The 20,543-nt window shown below is 43.5% G+C and overlaps 1 protein-coding gene across 5 annotated transcripts in view; it reads right to left on the bottom strand.

Moving 5' to 3' along the window:
* Window positions 1–1,989, bottom strand: part of LOC147101838 (uncharacterized) — a 75,800-nt gene extending 73,811 nt beyond the window's left edge. For all 5 annotated transcript variants that reach the window (XM_085965984.1, XM_085965978.1, XM_085965979.1 and 2 more), the window contains exon 1: window positions 1,833–1,989. Coding sequence is in view for 4 of the 5 variants with exons in the window: in XM_085965978.1 (XP_085822104.1) it covers window positions 1,833–1,920 (88 nt within the window). In the remaining variant the exon portion in view is untranslated. The remainder of the gene's footprint in view (window positions 1–1,832) is intronic.
* Between the last annotated feature and the right edge of the window lie 18,554 nt (window positions 1,990–20,543).

Genomic DNA, 20,543 nt, shown 5'->3' with positions numbered 1-20,543 from the left:
GCATCTAGTCAATGTTTAGCTGGGGGATGTTAAGGCTCATCCAAACATGGATGTCGGACAAGCAGTCTAACTGCAAAGAAACAGTGGAGGGGTTGAGAGAGGCGGAGAAAGGGTACACCTGGTGTCGTCAGCGTACATGTGGCAGCTGATTTCATTTCTGCAGATGGTGATGATAATAATGCCTAGGAGTAGCTCATAGATGAGGAAGAGGAGGAGGCCAAGAATGGATTCTAAGGGGGCTCTGGAGGGGACGGTGTGCAGTTCGGAAGAGAAGCCATTGCTGAAGATGCTTTGGCTACAATCAAAGTGGAATCTAGCCCAGCACAGACTCGACGGGCCGAATGGCGGCCTACTGTGCTGTAACAATTCTATGATTCTAAGAAAAAGAAGTCCCGTGGAGCTGGCCAGTGGAGGAGAAGCATTGTCAGATGCATGGTGCAGCTGACTGTGTCAAAGGCTGTAGAGAGGTCAAGGAAAACAAGGAGGGAGAGTGCACCATGATCACAAGCACAGTGCATGTCATTCCTGACCTTGGTTAGCCTTGTTTAGGTGCAGTGGGAGGGCAAAAGGCTAGCCAGTTGGGATTTTAAAATGTCAGTTGTAAGCAACTTGGGACTTGGGGGAGAACATCTTTCCAGGGGCAGATGCTGAGAAAGTGGGGTTTCAGGAAGTTAGGGGGATGTGAGTGGTGAGGGAAGTAGCTGGAGATAGATAGCCTTGCTGGTGATCAAAACCATGGGAATAGAGATAATGGCAAGGTCAAGGGTGGCCATTGAAAAGTTTACATAGAGAGAGAGGTTTAGAATGGGCAGCTAGGTGGTGAATTCGGAGGAGAAACGGAAAGGGGAGCTGAGGTAAAGATTCAAATAGCCAAGGTTGAGAGATGGCTCTGTGCAGAGGCTGAGAAGGAAGAAGGTAGGCTAACTCGGGGAGGAACTCGGGATGGGATTTTTTTTTTGGGGGGAGCGGTTGTTGGGGGTGGCGGGGCAGTAGCCAATGAGGATTTTAAAGTAGAGGTGAGGAGGTGGATCAGGGTAATGTGCTTGATGGAGAAGGAGTTGCCCGAGTAGGGAAGAGAGGCAAAGTTGTGACTTGGTGATAAATTCTAGACCTCTACCAATGTGGAACAGGTGGTGAGGCAGGAGGCTTTGGTAGGGGCACGCTATCACCACCCAAGTTTAATCAAAGCCAGGATATCAATAAAATCATCCGCAATAAGGTCACAGATAACAAGGGGCAACTGGGCAGCCATTTTGGAAGGAAGTTTGGAGAGGGACAGTGATGGTTCAACCACGAGTAGAGGCTAAGAGTGGTGGTGGCGGGTGTGATGCACAGGATGTCAAGGAGGTTGGCGAGATTTTCCCTGAACAAGCTCATTGGGCCGGAAGGTCAGTAAGATCTGATCATCCTTTATTATGGACGTTAAAACAGAGTTAGGTCAAAAATAAGTTGCATTTGCAACAAGAGAATGTTATTGAATATGACACTGTCAATCCATCTTTACTAAACTCTGTAGGAGTCCATTATATACATTTTTTTTTCAGTTTCCTCCCTCTTCTGAAGACAAAGAGTTGCTGAAATACAAGCCCATGGGTTAGCAGCCCACCAGTACGCACCAGAATGTTCATTCTTTGTGTGTCAGCCTCGACACGACGTGTCGGCAGGCTATTCGACCACAGACGGCACCGCGGCTCAACTCGATTGGATTAGGAGCAAAAGGAATCGGAAGCCAAATTGCCACCAGAGGAAATGAAACCACAAGAACTCCATAACTTCATGTGGTTCAAAAGAAATGGAAACAAAAAAACTATTGGAATCAACAGGTTACTTACCTGAGGTCAACACAAATGATAAAAAGATTAGTGTTGTCATGCTGACATTGTCTTTTTGTTTTTCCGCTGGTGTTTTAACACAAAGCATTTAATTACAATTTAAATAGTGCCAAAGCTGCTTTTTCTTGTCATGATGGATTACTGTTTCTAAGTGGATTCATAATGTAACTAAGTGGATTATTCATTTGGCCAGTTAGATTGTTACATCACAGAACAAAGACAAAAGAGTTATTGTCAATGAACTTGACAAAGCATAATTGACAGGATTATTAGCCAATCAGCATGGCTGACCCTCGTAAAGCCAAGCTGTAAAACCCCAATCACCACCACTGTTGCAAAGGCAATTGTAAGAATTAAAAGTAGTTGTAAGTAAGTGGCAGTATCAAATTCATCACCAAGGGATTGTTACTGTTTCACAAAAAGATCTTTTTGCTGTTTTTTCTGTATTCTATCTGTTGCAAACTAGCTTCCTAGTTTACTTTACCCAGAGAATGGTTAGAATGTGGAACTTGCTACCACACGGAGTAGTTGAGGCGAACAGCATTTAAGGGGAAGCTAGATAGGTGCATGAGAGAGAAAGGAATTGAAGGATATGCTGATAGGGTGAGATGAAGTAAATAGAGTGGGAGGAGGCTCGTGTGGAGGATAAACACAGACCAGTTGGGCCGAATGGCCTGTTTCTGTGCTGTACATTCTGTGTATTTCTATATAATTCCTATTTTAATTATATTACTTTCTCTTTTTATAAATAATAATAAGAATACAGACACAGTATACAGTGAACTATAAATAAGAAAAAGTAGAAAAGAAAAGTGCAGTGTATGCAGTAAGGACATGTTCAGGGACCTAACTGTACAAGTCATGAATGACAGATTCGCTCTCAATGGAAATGAGTTCTGCAATATAGGCCTCTTTCAGATGCTCGGCTTCCCTTTCCCCTACCCACCGCCCCATTTTCTCCTTTCCTCTCCCGAAGGCACTGGCTCGTGCGAGGATGCAGTTCCAATGTGCACCTGGCCCAAATGGCCATTCTTTATGTGTGAGTCTAGACAATGAGTACTAGCTGTCATTACACTGGACCAGACAGGACAGAAAAAAAGTCAACCTCCCCCACCTGACCTTGTTAGCCTGGCCTCCACACACTTACTGACAGGGTTAATTGGATAGTGATCAGAAGTGGGAACCCAGACTGGTTTCCCGCAACGCCGCCCTGGGATGCTGTGGTCACTTTCAGCATCCCAACTTTCATATTGGTTAAGATAATTGAATAAAGCACAGCCCAGGATTAAACCTGGGGCCTCCCTGGTCTCAATACCATATTAGGCAGTACATTCCCCACTAAGCTACTGAGGGAGCTCACATACATTGACAACCTCGTCTCAGTGGTATCACCTTTATCTCTGAGTTAGAAGGTTGTGGTTTCAAGCTCTACTACAGTGACTGGAACACATAATCTAGATTGACACTTCAGTGCAGCCATTGTCTGTATAGCACTTTGAGATGTCCTGTGGTTGTGAAAGGCGCTATGTAAATGCAAGTTCTTTCTTTCTTTCTAAATTCTGTTTATACAAGGGTCTTCTTTTTTTTTTCAAATTCATCCATAGATACAGACATACATATTGCTGGATGAAAGCTGCAGGAAAGATTGTGCTACATGGATCACGGACACATTTTTTGATGCTGTGTTGAAGCAACAATTATACTGCTGGATTTTCTGCAGGCATATATTTTATGATTTAATTTCCCCCCCCCTTGAGAGAGTTATGATGTATTATGTATGTTTTTTATTGTTAATGTATTGATAATTTGATTAGGATTGTAACTTAGTTTTGGACTCACTCCTCCTGGCCTCCCAATATACATCTCCCTGGCCCCCAGACAGCATTTTCACTTTCCTGGCCTCATTGCTAACATTTGCTCAGCATCTCAACCTGCCGACTAGCAAACTCTTGGGTTCTAACTTTCACAACCACACAATCTGCCTTGTCCCCTGACTGGCCTCTTGACTTGCATCCAGACCAAAGCTACACTTCTCTGGGCCTCCTAATTCCAGTCACCAGATTTAAACACTTCCATGATTCATTCCTCACTCCCTGCCTAATCCAAGGCTTGCTCCCTCATGTTTTCTGACATTCATAACTCCAAACCTAAACATTTAGTCTCTTTGGTCTCCCAGCTTCCATATCCATGAAATTCAACCTTCCTTCCCCTGGCCTGCCAGCTGACATCTCTAGACAACAGATATTGGGAGGGTGACCCAGAACCTGGTCAAAGAGGTGGGTTTTCAGGAGACTCTTAAAGGAGGAGAGAAGTAGAGAGGTGGAGAACTTTAGGGAGGGAATTACAGAGTTTAGAATCTAGATCGCTGAAGGCACAGCCACCAATGGTGGGGCAAAGAATGGGGGGTATACACAAGAGGCCAGAGTTGGAAGAACACAAGAGTTCTGGGTGGGGTTGTAGGAGGTTACAGAGAGAGGGAGAGGCAAGGTCATAAAGGTGTTTAAGCATGAGGATGAAATTTAAATTGGAGACGCCGAGAGATCAGGTGCCAATGTAGGACAGTAAGGACAAGGGTGATGGGTGAGCCAGGCGTAATGTGGATTAGGATATGGGCAGCAGAGTTTTGGTGGAACTAAAGTTTATGGAGGCTGGAGGATGGGAGACCAGTCAAGAGAACATTGGAATAGTTGAGTCTGGAGTTGGCAAAGGAATGGATGAAGGTTTCAGCAGCAGCTGGGCAATGGTAGGGGCAGAGGTGAGCAATGTTACGGAAATGGAAGTAGGCAATATGCAGTCAGACGATAAGGACAGTGGCTAGGGATGGGGATGGAATCAATGGGAAGGGTATGTGACAGCCGTTACATGCAAATCAACTTACCTTCAATTTCCTTGCAGATTTCAATATTCATGTTCTCAGGAAGAATCCATACTCAACACAAATCTCATGATACAATGTTGCTATTGTTCAATGAATTCAGATGTTTTATTCCTACATTACATACGTACCATTGCCTCACACAACAAAAAGTCCCTAAGGAATAAAATAGGGAGTGCAAATATTGCATTTCTTGGGTGAACGGGGCTGTGAGGTGGATTAACACACTGGTCTGTTATCTCTAAGACTTGAATCTGAATCCCACCCAACCAGATGGGATGAAAGTTCTGTTCATATGTTGATCCTACAATAAAATGAGTTTGAGAAGAGCTCACTTAGTTCATAGTGGGCAAGGTGGCATAACACAAAGCTGCCTCAAATTCAACTGGCATTAAATGGGCAATCATTCAGAAGGACCAGAAGGATGGCTGGTATGGGAAATGCAAAATGTCATTAAGGGGCACTTTGCTGAGGGTGCAGCTCAAAATATATTATATGGGAATGTCTCACTTTACAATGCGTCTAGCCATGCTATGACTGAATTGAGTGAGTCTGGCTGCCTAACATAGGGAATTGTTCATTCCAGAGATGAGGGGGTTGACTTATGAGGAAAGGTTGAGCAGGCTGGCCCTATACTCATTGGAATTTAGAAGAATGAGAGGTGATCTTATTGAAACATATAAGATACTGAGGGGACACGACAAGGTAGATGCAGAGAGGATGTTTCCCCTCGTGGGGAAATCTAGAACGTGGGGGCACAGTTTTAGAATAAAGGGTTGCCCTTTTAGAACTGAGATGAGGAGGAATTTCTTCTCTGAGGGTCATAAATCTGTGAATTCTCTGCCCCAGAGAGCTGTGGAGGCTGGGTCATTAAATACATTTAAGGTGGAGATAGACAGATTTTTGCAAGATAAGGGAGTGAAGGGTTATGGGGAGCGGGCGGGGAAGTGGCTTTGAGCCCAAGATCAGCCATGATCTTATTGAATGGCAGAGCAGACTCGAGGGGCCAAGTGGCCTATTCCTGCTCCTATTTCTTATGTTCTTATGTTCTCAGAAGTAACATTTCTCACAAAATATGAACAAAAAAAAGATTATTTAAAGAAAGAAAGACTTGCATTTATATAGCGCCTTTCACAACCACCTGACATCCCAAAGCGCTTTACAGCCAATGAAGTACATTTCAAAGTGCAGTCACTGTTGTAATGTAGGAAATGTGGCAGCCACTTTGCGCACAGCAAGCTCCCAAAAACACCAATCTGTTTTAGTGATTTGATTGAGGGATAAATATTGGCCAGGACACCAGGGATAACTCCTCTGCTTTTCTACAAAATAATGCCATGGGATCTTTTACGTCCACCTGAGAGGGCAGACGTAGCCTCGGTTTAACGTCTCCTCCGAAAGACGGCACCTCTGACAGTTCGGCGCTCCCTCAGCACTGCACTGGAATGTCAGCCTAGATTTCTGTGCTCAAGTCTCTGGAGTGGGACTTGAACCCACAACCTGCTGACTCCGAGGTGAGGGTGCTACCCACTGAGCCACAGCTGACACTGTAAAGACCGATATTCAATGGAATTTCTTTTTATGTCATGGCTACGGGCTGAGCTCAAAGTGACCTCCAAGGTTGCAAAAAGTGTTCTTTTTTTAAATAACAACAGAAAATGCCGGAAAAACTCAGCAGGCCAGGCAGCATCTGTGGAGCGAGAAACAGAGTTAACGTTTCAGGTCTGGGACCCTTCATCAGAACTAGAAAAAGCTGAAGATGTAATAGATATTAAGCAGGTGCAGAGATGGTGGGGGGGGGGGGTGGGTTGGAGGGGAGGGAGGAATTGAAAGAACACCCTGTACTTTTGTAAGAGGCAGGAAAGATAAAATGTTGCAAATGGGAATGGCAAAAATCATACAGCATGAAAAATGGGGGCAGGGATAATTATCTGAAATTATTGAACTCGATGTTGTGTCCGGCAGACTGCAAAGTGCCCAATCGAAAGATGAGGTGCTGTTCCTCGAGCTTACGTTGAGCTTCATTAGAACAATGTAATAGCCCGAGGACAGAGAGATCAGAGTGGGAGTGAAGCGGTGAATTAAAGTGACAGGCGAACGGAAGCTCAGGGTCACCCTTACGGACTGAACGGAGGTGTTCCGCAAAGCGGTCGCCCAATCTGCGTTTGGTCTCCCCAATGTAGAGGAGACCGCATCGTGAGCAGTGAATACAGTATACTAGATTGCAAGAAGTACAAGTAAATCGCTGTTTCACCTGGAATACAAAGGTGTGGAATTTGTTACACTTGTCCCGAGCTCTACATTCAGTTCTGGGCACCGCACCTCAGAAAGGGTATCTTGGTTTTGGAGGGGGTGCAGTGCAGATCCACCAAATGATACCAGGGCTAAAAGGGTTAAATTATGAGGACACAATACATAGACTAGGCTTGAATTCCCTTGAATATAGAAGATTAAGGGGTGCTTAAGATGATTAAAGCATTTGATAGGGTAGATACAGAGAGCCTATCTCCTCTGGTGGGAGAAGGCATAATCTTAAAATTACAGCCTGGCCATTCAGGGGTGTCTTCAGAAAGCACTTCTTCACAAGAAGGGTAGTGGAAATCTGGAATTCTTTCCCCCAAAAAGCTGTTGGGGCTGGGGGTCAATTGAAAATGTCAAAACTGAGATTGCTAGATTGTTGTTAGGCAAGGGCATTAAGGGTTATGGAGCCAAGGCGAGTAGGTGGAGTTAAGATACAGATCAGGGGACAGGCTCAAGGGGTTGAATGGCTTACTCCTGTTCCTCCATTCCTTCCTAAGAAGTAGTTATTAGATAATGGCATGATTGTATTTTCAGAGGCTAGAAGATTATAGGAGGAAGAAAAGACTGAAAATTCCACAGATCTGAGGTTGTGGGAAAATATGTTAGAGCAGGATGTGGGGAAGAGGAAGATTATGTAGGAAACTATATTTGGGCTTTAGAAAGAACCAGAGAGAAATGTTCATTTCGGTACTGACCACAGCAATAGCAACAGAAAGAGAGAGACAAGAAAGATTATGATGGAGAAAGAGAGGTTGGAGCTAAAGATTGAAGATATTTGGGAAGTTATAGAGGTGGAACTGAAAACAAATAGGCACTCCTTGATTCATAGCATTGTTGTTTGCAACTGCATAGAGAGAGTAGTACGATAACTTATTTTAAGACCAACATTGAAGTTAACAAGACACTATCATCACAAAAACATGTTTGACATTTTTTGTTTGTTTAGATGACATCTCAGAATGAAATGATGTGCAGCTCTTACAGATCTTCTACGAACAATAAAGCAATTACCAGGCATGTTTTCTAAGAAGACTTTAAGATGCATCAGCTTTCAGGATCGGGCAGGTCCGACTTCTGGTTCATGTCAGCCGGTTATCACCGTGCTCTATCTGAAATTGTAAAATGCAATGCTGATATAACTTGAGAAACAGTCAGTGCAGGCAATGCTGACAGAACCTTCGAATAGTTAAAATCGTATTCGTTTAGATGTTAATGCTTATTTTGTACGCCATGAAAGGAAAACGTGAAATAACTGAGAATAAACTGGGGTACGGGGATCACACATCGACTGCACTTAGACTAATCAAATGCAATCTTTTCCACTGCTTTCATTCTGTCAACAAGGTAACTTAAAACTGTGTGCCTGCTGGCTCTGGAACTCTGAAAACCTGCAGAATCAACAGAAGCTAAATCACGATGGAATGGGTCTGACACCTCGCACACAGTCCTTCATTCAGCTCAAATTGCTTTGAAATAAACTCAAATGTAATTTTAATGCAATACATCAGATTTGTTTGGGGTGCATTTTTTTAGTAATGAAGTCATATCTGTTGTGACAAAAACAAAATAAAAGTTGTCAGTTTGCTCAAGGCCGCTGAACTTATGATTAGTTAGCACTGAGTCACACATTAATGCGTTGAGCTGTGTGCCCAAAAACCATTAAAAGAATAAACAAGGCCAAAAAAGATCTTGTAGGTTTCAGCAATATACCTTTTAGCTCACCTTGTTGAATTTTTTAATATTTCAAGTGCCAAGCAATTTTAAGTATGCTTGGGAGTCAAAATATTCAATACAAATGATTAACAATGAGCAATTCATTCTAGAGTTGAGACAGATCTGTTGCTTTATTTATGCCTTCATTCCATTTTGTTTTTATTTATCCAGCACTAGATTTCCTAGTGTGATCTTCCAGCCAGATGAGTGGGCAGGCTGGATCATACGAACTATCAATGGAACTGTGACTGGTAAATCATATAATCATAGAATGATACAGTGCAGAAGGAGGCCATTCTGGCCCATCGTCCCTCTGGCGTCACATAGCCCTGCAATGCTTCCCCCTCAAGTATTTATCCAATTCCCTTTTGAAAGTTATTATTGAATCTGCTTCCTCCACCCTTTCAGGCAGTGCATTCCAGATCATAACAACTTGCTGCTTAAAAATAATTCTCCTCATATCCCCTCTGGTTATTTAGTCGATTACCTTTAATCTGTGACCTGTGGTTACCAACCCTTCTGTCATTGGAAACAGTTTCTCCTTATTTACTCGATCAAAACCCTTCATGATTTTGAATACATCTCTTAAATCTCCTCTTAACCTTCTCTGCTCTAAAGAGAGCAACCCCAGCTTCTCCAGTCTCTCCCCATAGTTGAAGTCCTGCACCCTGGTACCATTCTGGTAAATCTTCTCTGCACCCTCTCTCAGGGTTTGACATCCTTCCTAAAGTGTGGTGCCCAGAATTGGACACAATACTCCAGCTGAGGCCTAGCCAGTGATTTATAAAGGTTTAGCAGAACCTCCTTGCTTTTGTACTGTTAAGGCCAAGGATCCCACATGCTTTTTTAACAGCATTCTCAACTTGTCCTGCCACCTTCAAAGATTTGAAATGATGTCCTCCATACCCAAGTCCAGGTCATTAATATAAAGCAAAAAGAACAGTGGTCTTAATACCAACCCCTAGGAGACACCACTGTATATTTCCCTCCAGTCTGAAAAACAACCGTTCTCCACCACTCTCTGGGGGAGAAATTCAGTATCGCCCTGTTTGGGGCGCGATTATTGGCTGGGCGCAAAGTTTAGCGTCTGGCGGTAATTATCGCCTCTGACTGCAAACTTGGCTTTTATCGCCCCTGGAGGTGATTGGAGCGCTAAATCAAGCGCTGCACACCTGTCTTAAGGCGCAAAGGCTGAGGAGCGAGGCGTTAACTCAGAGCGCAGGCAAAGCTCATGTGATGTCAGTCAGCAATGGAACAGAGACACACTGGCGCCGGCCAGTTCTTAAAGGGGATTGGGTCGATATTGCACTCCATCCACACCCTGCTCATTGGAGCCTTGAATCTAGGCCTGGAGAGACCTATACATCAAATCTGTTGGAAAGAACAATGAAGAGGCCCAGGGAAAGAGCTCAGAGTGCAGCCCCCATAGTCTCTTCTAAATTGATGCAAGGAAGATCAAATAAAAAAGAACCTGCAAAGTGCTGCTCAGTAACCAAAACTCCTCAGCACAGCTTTGAATATCTCCTGCAGTCTCTCTGTCTCACTCAGAATGCTTGCTGAAAAAATTTCGCAGACATAAAAAGGTAGGAAGCGGTCGCCTTTAAATAGCGCTCCCCCAGTCCCTTCCCGACTGCAAAACGCTCCTCTCAACCTGTCGTTGCTAGCGGCAGGCGGTAAGACAGGGGGCGCCACTCAATATCCGGTCCGGGGTGCTACCGGGGCGTTGCACGTTTGACTGACGTCACGATCTGCGGGCGCAGGATTATTGTCTCTAAACATTTCCCCACCACCATTGTTGGGCTGACTGGCTTAAAGAGACCTTCCCTTTCATTCGGAAGGGACTGCTCCTGCTACATTGCTTTCTATTTTCATTGCTGTGGCATATTACTACAAAATGATCAAGCCATCTGTTAATTTTCCTTACAAATTCAAAGAAATGGGAAAAAAATTGTAGTTAAAGTATACAGTAGGATTTTATAGTTCAGGGAAAAGAGACCTTGTGTCACAACCATACACATCACCTGTACATCACAATGCAGTTGAGATTGAAATTACTCCGTGACTAGAGCCAATGCACGCAGTAAATATTAATTAACGGGTAGCAATTTGGTGCCTCAGCATTAATGCTACATTAGAGCATTTTGCCCACACTCCAAAAGTCCTGCTGAGTCCTAATCAGTTTAACAAATGTTAATGTTGATTAAGGCATTAATGGATCAATTCTCTAAAGTTGACCTTGATTCTCCGCATGCTTCAAATCATCCGTAATGTAACAGCCTGTGTTCTCACCCACACAAAGTCCTGCATTCCCATTAACCCCCACTACCCCACCACCCACCTCCATCCCTCCCAATGCTCTTCAAGCTCCAATGGCTCCCACTATGCTTAAGCCTTCTGTAAATCCCCATTGTTCCTGTAGAGTATTATCACATGGACTAGCAACTCATCCTGTCTCTGTCCTTTATTTGTTCTACCCACATATATTACATTTTTGGTGATGAGAATGGGATCCCAAAGTCATTTTTAGGGATCATGGAAGGACACAGTGTTCAACCTTCGAGTGGAAAAGTTTAAGGTGAATTTGTGACACCTAAACTGAATTTTTGCGATGTTTTACTGTTAATGCTGATGCAGAATTGTCTGCTTCGCCTTCGCGCGTATATATACACAGCAACAGCAGTGTTTATTCTCACAGGTACACAAGTAGTGTGTTGAGTCACTGTTCAACGGGTTCGGGACAATCATGGCCGCGCCTACGGGATTCATCGGAAACCTCGGCATGTATGACCGAGCTCGTGAACCATTCAGTTCTTACATTGAGCGGATGGAGATTTTTTTTAAGGCCAATAACATTATTGAGATCGAAAGTGCAGATGAGAATGTTCAAGCTCAAAATAAAGTAATTCGTGAACGGAAGAAAGCAATTTTTCTGACGGAGATCGGGCCAGATGTCTACGGAACATTGACAAACCTACTCATGCCAGGGAAAGAGAAGGATGCATCGTTTGAAGACATTGTCAAGAAACTCGAGGATCATTTCGACCCAAATTCCTTAGAAATAGCAGAAAGCTATAAGTTTGGTACCAGAAACCAAAAACAAAGTGAAACCATCAGTGAGTACATCATAGCTCTTAAGAACCTGTCTTTGCATTGTAACTTCAGCATATTTTTGGATCGTGCGTTGCGATTGTGTGTGGACTGATGGATGAGCACACACAATCCAAGTTACTGAACACGCCGAACCTAATGTTTGGCATAGCATGCAAAATTGCCCTATCTATGGAGATGGCATCTAAGAATGCTAGGTTGCTCCATCCAACTCAAGTGATTAGTGCAGCTGAGGTCTACAGTCACAAAGCCACCGCCGAATCTAAAGTTGTGAGACCAAGACAAAAGCATGTCGGTGAGAGCAGTTCAGTGAATTGTTATCACTGCAATAGAAATCACTCACCACAGTCCTGCCAATACAGAAATGCAAAGTGTTTTCACTGCCAGAAGTAAGGCCATATTTCAGAAGCTTGCAGAGCTAGATCGAAAGCAGAAAGTAAGAACCATTCTAGTGGCAATGCAAAGCAGCGACAATAAAAGGGAGGAATTCACAATACTGCGGTGAACACACCTGATTTTGATAAACTAGGCATCTACAGTATCTATGCCACTAGCGGCAATGCTAGCAGTCATGAGAAAGACTTCCGTACAAAACATTTGATCAATGAGCAATATATTGATATGTGTTTCGAGAAGGCGGCGGACTGCTCTATCATGAGTAAGGACACATATGAGAGTAAGTTTAATCAAATACCACTTACAAAAAGTACCATAGAGTTAAAAACCTACTCCAGCGAAATCCTAGAGAATGGAATGTACAGTTCAGCACAATGGCCAGTTAGTAAAGCTGCCTATTATTGTAGCGAGCTCTGTAGAATTCGCAAAATTAATATTGTATTATAAGGGTCCTCTGGCAGAAGAGGCCATGATTTTAAAAGACTGTTTTAAAAGAAGCCCAGAAAAGGGACATACAAAATGGCCACCAGACCCCGTGACTGACTCATTGGGACACTTTAAAATGGTTCCTGCAGTCCCCAGACAGCCTTTGTGGATTCAACCCACAGTAAGCTCTGGAAGCCGTTTCTGAGAGAACAAAACCAGACACATACACATACATATAGATTGGATGCAGATCCAGTCAGATCGGCCTGTAGATAAAGGCCATCTAAATGTTTACCCAGACAAAGGGGAACAGTTCCATATTCATAAAGAACGCATCAAGGACCCGTTAAGGACATCAAGTAAACATTAAAACATTACCAGGTCATTCCAGACCAGAGATGGCCATCAACGGCCATCCCGAAAGCAGTTTAAATATAATAACTACCCCGCTGTGCTATAAGCCCGCCAAAAGTTAAACAAAGACCAACCTTGATTTGGCGGGAGATAGAGGCTTCTTCTGAGAAGTATAATTGGAGACACCCGGGGATAGCGAGATGTGTGGTAGCCACCGTAGCGAGTAGCCATCGTGGCGATCGAGGAAGAAGAAGACTGTTCGAGTCGACATCTCACCCCGGGGTAATCATCGGGAGATCATCAACAAACCCCGGGCCGTTTGATGAGACGAAACTACAGAAGAAACCTTTATGAAAGCTGGCTAGAGGCTTCCAACCGTGGTCAAGCAGATGGTCTCTTCCCCCGCATCGACATCCAGGCCCGCTGAGATCTAGCCTGTCCGTGATCTTCACCTCGAGGAAGAGAAGGCGTGTCGCAGCTCGCAGCCCGCAGCGCTGACCACGAGGAGACGGGACACCTGAAAGGATCAAAACGCAGACCTGTTTCAAAACCTTGCAATTCCTAGTTGGATTGGTGAGCATGTTTCTGGCCCTTCATAATCGGATCTAGATAGGTTAAAGGGGGTGGTCATTTTGGGTATAATTAACATGAGTTGTTGTCCCTCGCTGTTCCGTGTGTTTCCCCATTTCGTGATGACTTTTGTAAAGCATAATATGCCTGTATCTATTTTAGCTAGTACTGTATTGTTTTGATTTGTTTTTCCCTCCCATGTACCCTCTCATTTGCTTGCATTTGATTTGTTTTTCCATATGCAATAAAATTCCATTTCGATTCATTAAACTTGGTCTATAAGAGTCTTCTCTGCATTGTAGTTCCTGCACCTAAGTCCAGTGTCTAGAACCTAAGGGGCAAGTGGGTCAAACCACTCAAGGTTTTACTGTGCAAAAGAGAGAGAGAGAGGCCTCTGGCGAGAGAAACCTCTGCGATCTCAGAGAGAAAACCCCTTACACCTCATGGGCAAAGACAGGTAGAGAAAGTTAAAACTAGACTGGAAAAACATCTTCAGTGTAGATGCTTCAAAGAAGTGACTCGACACAATGTTGAACAAGTACGAAAGTATGCTCTCAGACAGTTAGGAGGGCATCACTGGGTATGATGTGCATATCCTCATCAAGTCCAATGCAAAACCTGTTTATTGTAAGGCAAGTTCGGTCCACTATGCATTGAAAAGTCAGGGGGAGGATGAGCTAGAGAAACTGAGAGAGAACGGAGTGCTAGTAAAAACTGACAAAAGTGAATGGGTTACCCCGATTGTGGTAGTGCCCAAAGCAGACAAAACTGTACGCTTGCGTGATGACTAAAGTTACTATCAACCAAGCAGCTGACGATGAGCAGTACCCGTTACCTACATCGCAAGATGTGTATGCAGCCCTCTCTGGGTCAAAGGTTTTCTCCAAGCTTGACCTGTCGCACGCTTACACTCAGCTGAATGTTGACAAAGAAAATCAACTGTATCTCACCATCAACACACACAAGGGACTGCACTCATACACCAAGCTGCCGTATGGTGTAAAGTCTTCCCCCAAAATCTTCCAGGCTACGATGGATAAGATTTTGCAAGGTATTCCAAATTGCTTATGCAATCAAGACGATGTGCTGATCGCAACAAGCAGCAAGGAAGAAAATTTAGAAGTGTTAGATATAGTGCTTCAAAGGTTGAATTCCCACAATGTCAAATTGAAAAGGAGCAAATGTGCTTTTGTGCAGCCCAAGGCTGTGTACCTTGGTCTGAAAGTTGATGCAAATGGCTTGTAGTTAAGGAAAAGGTTACTGCTGTCATCAATGCTCCAAAACCACAGAACGTGCCTGAGTTAAGATCTTTCCTTGGTGAATGATCATGTTAGCTCCACTGCATGGGGTTCTCAAGAAGGATGTCCAGTGGAAGTGGACAAAAGAGCAACAGGAAGCTTATGACGCTTGTAAGAGAAGTCTCTCTAGTGATGCTCCACTTGTGCACTACGACACAGAGGGTGAGCTTAAGTTAGCGTGTGATGCTTCCAGCTGCCATAAGCCATGTAAAGAGAAACGAATCATGTTCGCATCACGAACCTTCACAAAGAGCAAAAGAAACTACACGCAAATTGAAAAGGAAGCACTTGCCATTGTGTTTGAAATCAAGAAATTCCAACAGTTCCTGATTGGCAGAAATGTTACCCTGATAACTGATCACAAACTGCTCCTAGCAATATTGGGGCCCAAATCTGCAATCCCTGCAATGGCCGCATCAAGAATGCAACGCTGGGCAGTGTTGTTGTCACAATATGACTACATGATTGAATATCGCACTTCAAAGTAAAATGCAATCGCAGATGCCTTGTCCAGGTTGCCACATGAAGACTCACGTTGGTAGTGAAGGTGAGATTTTCAAGCTAGGTGCAGTTGACAAAGACTTTCCCGTGAATGCAACTGAGATTGCAAATGAGACTCAAAAGGACTCAGTACTGAAAAGAGTATATGAAAACACCTTGAATGGATGGACTGATCAGTGTCTGGACACAGAGTTGAAACTATTCCATAACCATCACACTGAATTGTCTTGTGAGCAAGGCTGTATCAAGTGGGGAAACAGAGTGGTGGCACCTACTTCTTTGAGAGAGAGAATTATGGCCGAACTTCATACTGAACATCCAGGGATCGTCAGTATGAAATCAATTGCAAGAATTTGTTTACTGGCCTGGATTGGACAGTGATCTTGAATCAGTTGTCAGCAAATGCAGCATTTGCCTAAATTGCAGAAACAAATCATCTTTGAGTTCGGAACCAGAACCAAACAGCCTGAAAATTGGTTCAACACCAAAACCTTTTATAAGGAGATCAGGAAGGCTCTGCAAACCTGTTATTAAACTGGATTTGTAGTTTATTTGTAGCTGATTTAAAAGAGAAAAGCCAGGAGTTTTTGTTATGTGGTACATGTAATGCTGGGAAAGGTGGGACCATAGTTTTGTTGTATTTGAGAGGAGAATATGTAAAAAAAATTTAAGGGGAAAGCAGTGTAATGTATTATCACATGGACTAGCAACTCATCCTGTCTCTGTCCTTCATTTGTTCTACCCACATATATTACAGTTCCCTTTGCCATACCACCTCCCTATCTGATTTCATAAAGCTCCTCAGCTGCTTCATTTTACTTTTTCCAGTCCTGTTTCCATTCCACTGTTTCTCTTCTTCCTGTAGACATCCTGAAGTCATCTATAAAAGTGCAGGCTGTTGTTCTTGATGCTGTTAAGAGCTTCTAAGTGCCAACTGGAAGTAAATGTGCAAATTTGCAAATTCTTGTCTTCGACCCCACATTATGTCAATGCCACCCATCATAAAAATGCTGTTACAGCAGCAGACAGTGTGCAGAGGTCCAGCTTGGAACAGAGCAGGAGATAGTATAAAGAGTACGCCGCTGTTTCAGTCCAGAATGGTGCATTAGCAAGTCTGACTTTGTTGGACATGCTGGTGTAGGGGGTTTTGCACAGGCGTGTTCGGGTCAGCCAGCTTTGCCTCTGACTACCTTCTTTGAGCGGTTCGACTCGCTCGCCCCCTGGGTTCTGGACACCAGACGTAGATACAGGCAGTGATACAGAGAAGACTCGAGTAGACAGGTGGTTGGATGCAAACAAAACCAAGATTTTATTGAAGAGGAAAACTTGATACAATCTTATAGAAAATTATTAGTGTACACTTCTACAGGCAAAAATTACAAGAGAGTCATAATAATACTACACTTATACAGGGAATGGGGAACACACGGCACATCGAGGGAAAACAACTATCTTAACAATCCCCTTATCCTTATCCCACCCCCATACCTAACTAGGTTAATCTATGAGGGGTCAGAATTCATGCTCACCAATCAAAAGAGTTTGTTGGACTCAAAACAGCGGTTGGGTTCGGGGTTCACTCTTGGTGCTCTCTGGAGCCTGCCGTCGTCACATGGGCTCCGGGTGCTGCAAGGGCGTTGTCCAGGTTCGAGTACCCCAAAGTTACAGTCTCTGCTTGGGTACTTTACCTTGCAGGGATGGTTCTTCGCCGACAGCTTGAGTTTGCATGAAGATAGTCGCAGGTCGGCTGAGGCTGAAGGCCCAATGATTCGAAGCCTACCCTCAGTTGGCCTTCCCTGGGTGGTCTTCCCTCCTCCTCCCCTTGTCACGTCCCGCTTTGCCTGGCCTGAATTGCCCATGTTCGCCCGACCCGGTGTCGGGGCGAATCCAGATAGAGTGGGAGAGGGCACGGGCAAAGGCCAGGGGGTAAGCGCGGGACGGGGGAAGAGCGGCAGCCACGAGGGCGAGGGGCCGAAGACCCGAGGAGCGGCAGTACCGACAGCAGCAGAGCAGCAGGAGAGCAAAGCAGGAGTTCCTTCTTCCTCTTTTTTCGATTGCTACCTGGGGGCCTTCAATTATACCTTCGTCGAAAAACCCTTAACGGTGCGCAAAATCAGGTTAGTTCTTTGTTTTAATTTTGGCGGGCTAGTTAAAATAATGGTAGCAATCTATACTGATGGTTTTTAGATGGCCGGTAATTGCATCTACCGGCCCGATAATTGACTCGTATTGTGCTGAAAGTCCTTGATGGGCTTGTCCAGCCTCGATGGATGTGCTTAATCTGTTTCCGATTATGTATGCAGACTGTTTGATGGCTTTAACTGTAGGCCTCATTGAATTTAGATCTGTCTCCAATTCGGCCTAATACATAATTCACAGTTCTGCCTGGGTCCCAAAACACAAAGTTCTTTTCGCAGGAAACCTGCAGCCTTAGTTTCGATTTACCCCAAACTGTCTGTGCTGCAGAATCCATTTTGGAGACCCGTAGGCTTTCTACCACGAGGCACGGACGCCATCTTGGGTACCCTTTTTAATTTCAAAATGTCCCGCAGGGTCCCTTTTATCGATAATAACCTTCGGGGAGATGCACAAATTTTGCAAATCTTACACTGGAGGCAGAAAGGTTGATAAGCAACAGAGCAGAGCTAAGGAGATCTGAACCGCAGAAGGAGTTCCACCAGTATCCACTGTTACTCCAGGCCATATGTCCACTTCCAGCAACAGAGATACCTTAACCTCACCAAGGAGAAGGCTACACCTCATCAAAAAATCATCGATGAATTTCTCACAGATGTTGTGCACTCCACAGCTGGATTGCCCCACTTGTTTAATGGCTGTTTAGCGAATTGAACAACGTTCTAGCAGATGGTTTCCAAATGGCCCCTCAGTTGCGATTTAGTTTTAGCTTTAGCACACATTAATGCACCCAAGCATCCAAAAAAGCACAGAGTAAAAAGATGTACTTAACACACTACCTGCGTTCTAAGTATAATTTCACCCCCAATATGTATATCATAGAAGTGTATTATAAGTAAATATTAAAAGATTGATTTTTTGGGCATCAGTGACAGAGCGGACAAATCTTTTCTACATTAGGTCGAATCACACACTTGAGTAGAACAAGGCAAAGGGAGATAGGTACATTATAAGTCTCAGGAATCCCTCTAAGTCTACAAAACCTGGGCTCACGTAAAGCCATTATGCAAAGTATCAGCTCAAAGATTCCGCATGATGCACTTGCAGGATGGACAACGAATGCCAAACTCCCTCTACATGAGACCAAGGTTAGTTGGTTGCTGATAGTCAGGAGCTCATTAAGATATATTGGGCACAATATCCTGTTGTTGTGCCTGAGCATGTTGCATCACCTGTGATTAGTGTTTAGCAGAAAATTGGAGATGGGGGGGCGGGAGGATTCTATGCCAATAAGGGAATTGGCCCAATTTTCTTTCCATGGATGGAAAATTAGGTGTGATCCTCCCCGCCCAATTTTCTTCTGTGTGCTTCACCCAGGTGACCCAATATGTCCAGATACAGGAACAGGGCAACTTGCCACATCATATCAAAGAGATTAGAATATAGCTTATGAAGGTTTCTTAATCAAATAACCAGCCTCAGGTGAAAAAGACATTTCTATACAATTGATACCCAATAATAAAGGATAGCAAATACATTATGGCAAACCCTTATTAGCTTCAGCATCCCTAGAGATATATTAGGTAACTCCTCAGTGCTTAACTATTCTGCACATATTAGGATTTGCCCATTTTTTACCTTACAACTTAATTTATTTATTGTAACTAGAAAAATGTTATATGCATATAGCAGAATACTATATATTGATGCCCATTATAGTGACTTGGAAGTTGTAGTGAAATATAATAATCTCAGTTAACAATTCAAAAATGAGAACCAACAGCAAAGGGGCTGTGCATATTTATACAATCTGAATATAGGCAATATCCATCCACCAGTACTAACTGCTTTGGTATATCACACAAACACCTATCTATCAGAAATGTCAAATGCCAAATTTATGATCAAATTTCTTTTTAACATCCAATAATACCACTGCCATTTGATCACTAAAGACGGATGACAGTTCAATTTGTTTCCAAAAATGTGTTGGGTAGCCCAGGGGTGTCATGTGTGTAGCATAGATATCTCTGTACGAATCTGCATTGTCTGTGATCCAATAGCTTTACCTGTCTCTATTTGTTTGCCTTACCCTAAAAGCAGAGGCCTTTGCCTGTGGCCTGCTGGTTGAAACCAGTGTGTCTGTTGGCCCCTAAACTTTACAAGGTGTCAGATATGGAATCATATCCGCTAAAAAAATAAAATAAATAAAACATGGTTAGAAGCTACATAAACTGTTATTTTGAGTGTTCTCATTAAGCATCCAGTGTGAATGTTAAAGAGGAAAGTCAAAGCTACATGCACTGCCAGGGAACACTCAGTATGATCTGAAATGTGAGTTAAGTAGCAAGCAAAACTAAATATGACTGACACTGGTATTGCCAAAGTTTCTCCACGGTCATGAATTGGAGATATTCTTGTATCATTCAACTTGGCAAATGATGGAAGTAAAAAGCACGATATAGCATTGGGAAAGTTCAGTGGGACATTTCGCCATTAAGAGAAATGTGATTTATGAAGCAGCTAAATTTCATAAAGGGAAACAGCAACTTGCACAATCATTCATACCTGATCTTAACAGAGCGCTGTCAGTATGCATGAGTTGCCCAACGAAGAGATGATTAAGGACAAGCTAGTAGCGAGGCCTTGAGTGATTGTGTGCAGTTTGGCATAAACCTGATTTATAAAACGAATATTACAATCCACAGCACCCATAGATGCAATCAAGCACACAGACAAGAAAGTTTACAACTTCAAACATAAGAAGAATTGTAATAGGTCCAGACAACTGCCGCACAGGAGGGAGAACGGCCAAACGTATAAATGCCAAATATGGCAAGTGTAGGAACATTGGGAATTACACCGGATCGCTGCCCATTTTTGCCCTATCCAATTTCAGGATTATGATTTAAATTGCCCCAGGAGCACCGGTCGGTTTGTGGGTGAATGTATGCAAAGGAAACCAAGATAGCATCATCCATGCACTTCAGCCAGTATAACGATACATATAAAATGGGCTTCCACTGTCCCTAG

This window comes from Somniosus microcephalus, chromosome 23, assembly GCF_052327205.1.
Source record: "Somniosus microcephalus isolate GS21.2 chromosome 23, FLI_Smic_1.0, whole genome shotgun sequence".
NCBI classification, from domain to species: Eukaryota; Metazoa; Chordata; class Chondrichthyes; order Squaliformes; family Somniosidae; genus Somniosus; species Somniosus microcephalus.
This window is presented reverse-complemented; position numbering and strand designations above follow the sequence as displayed.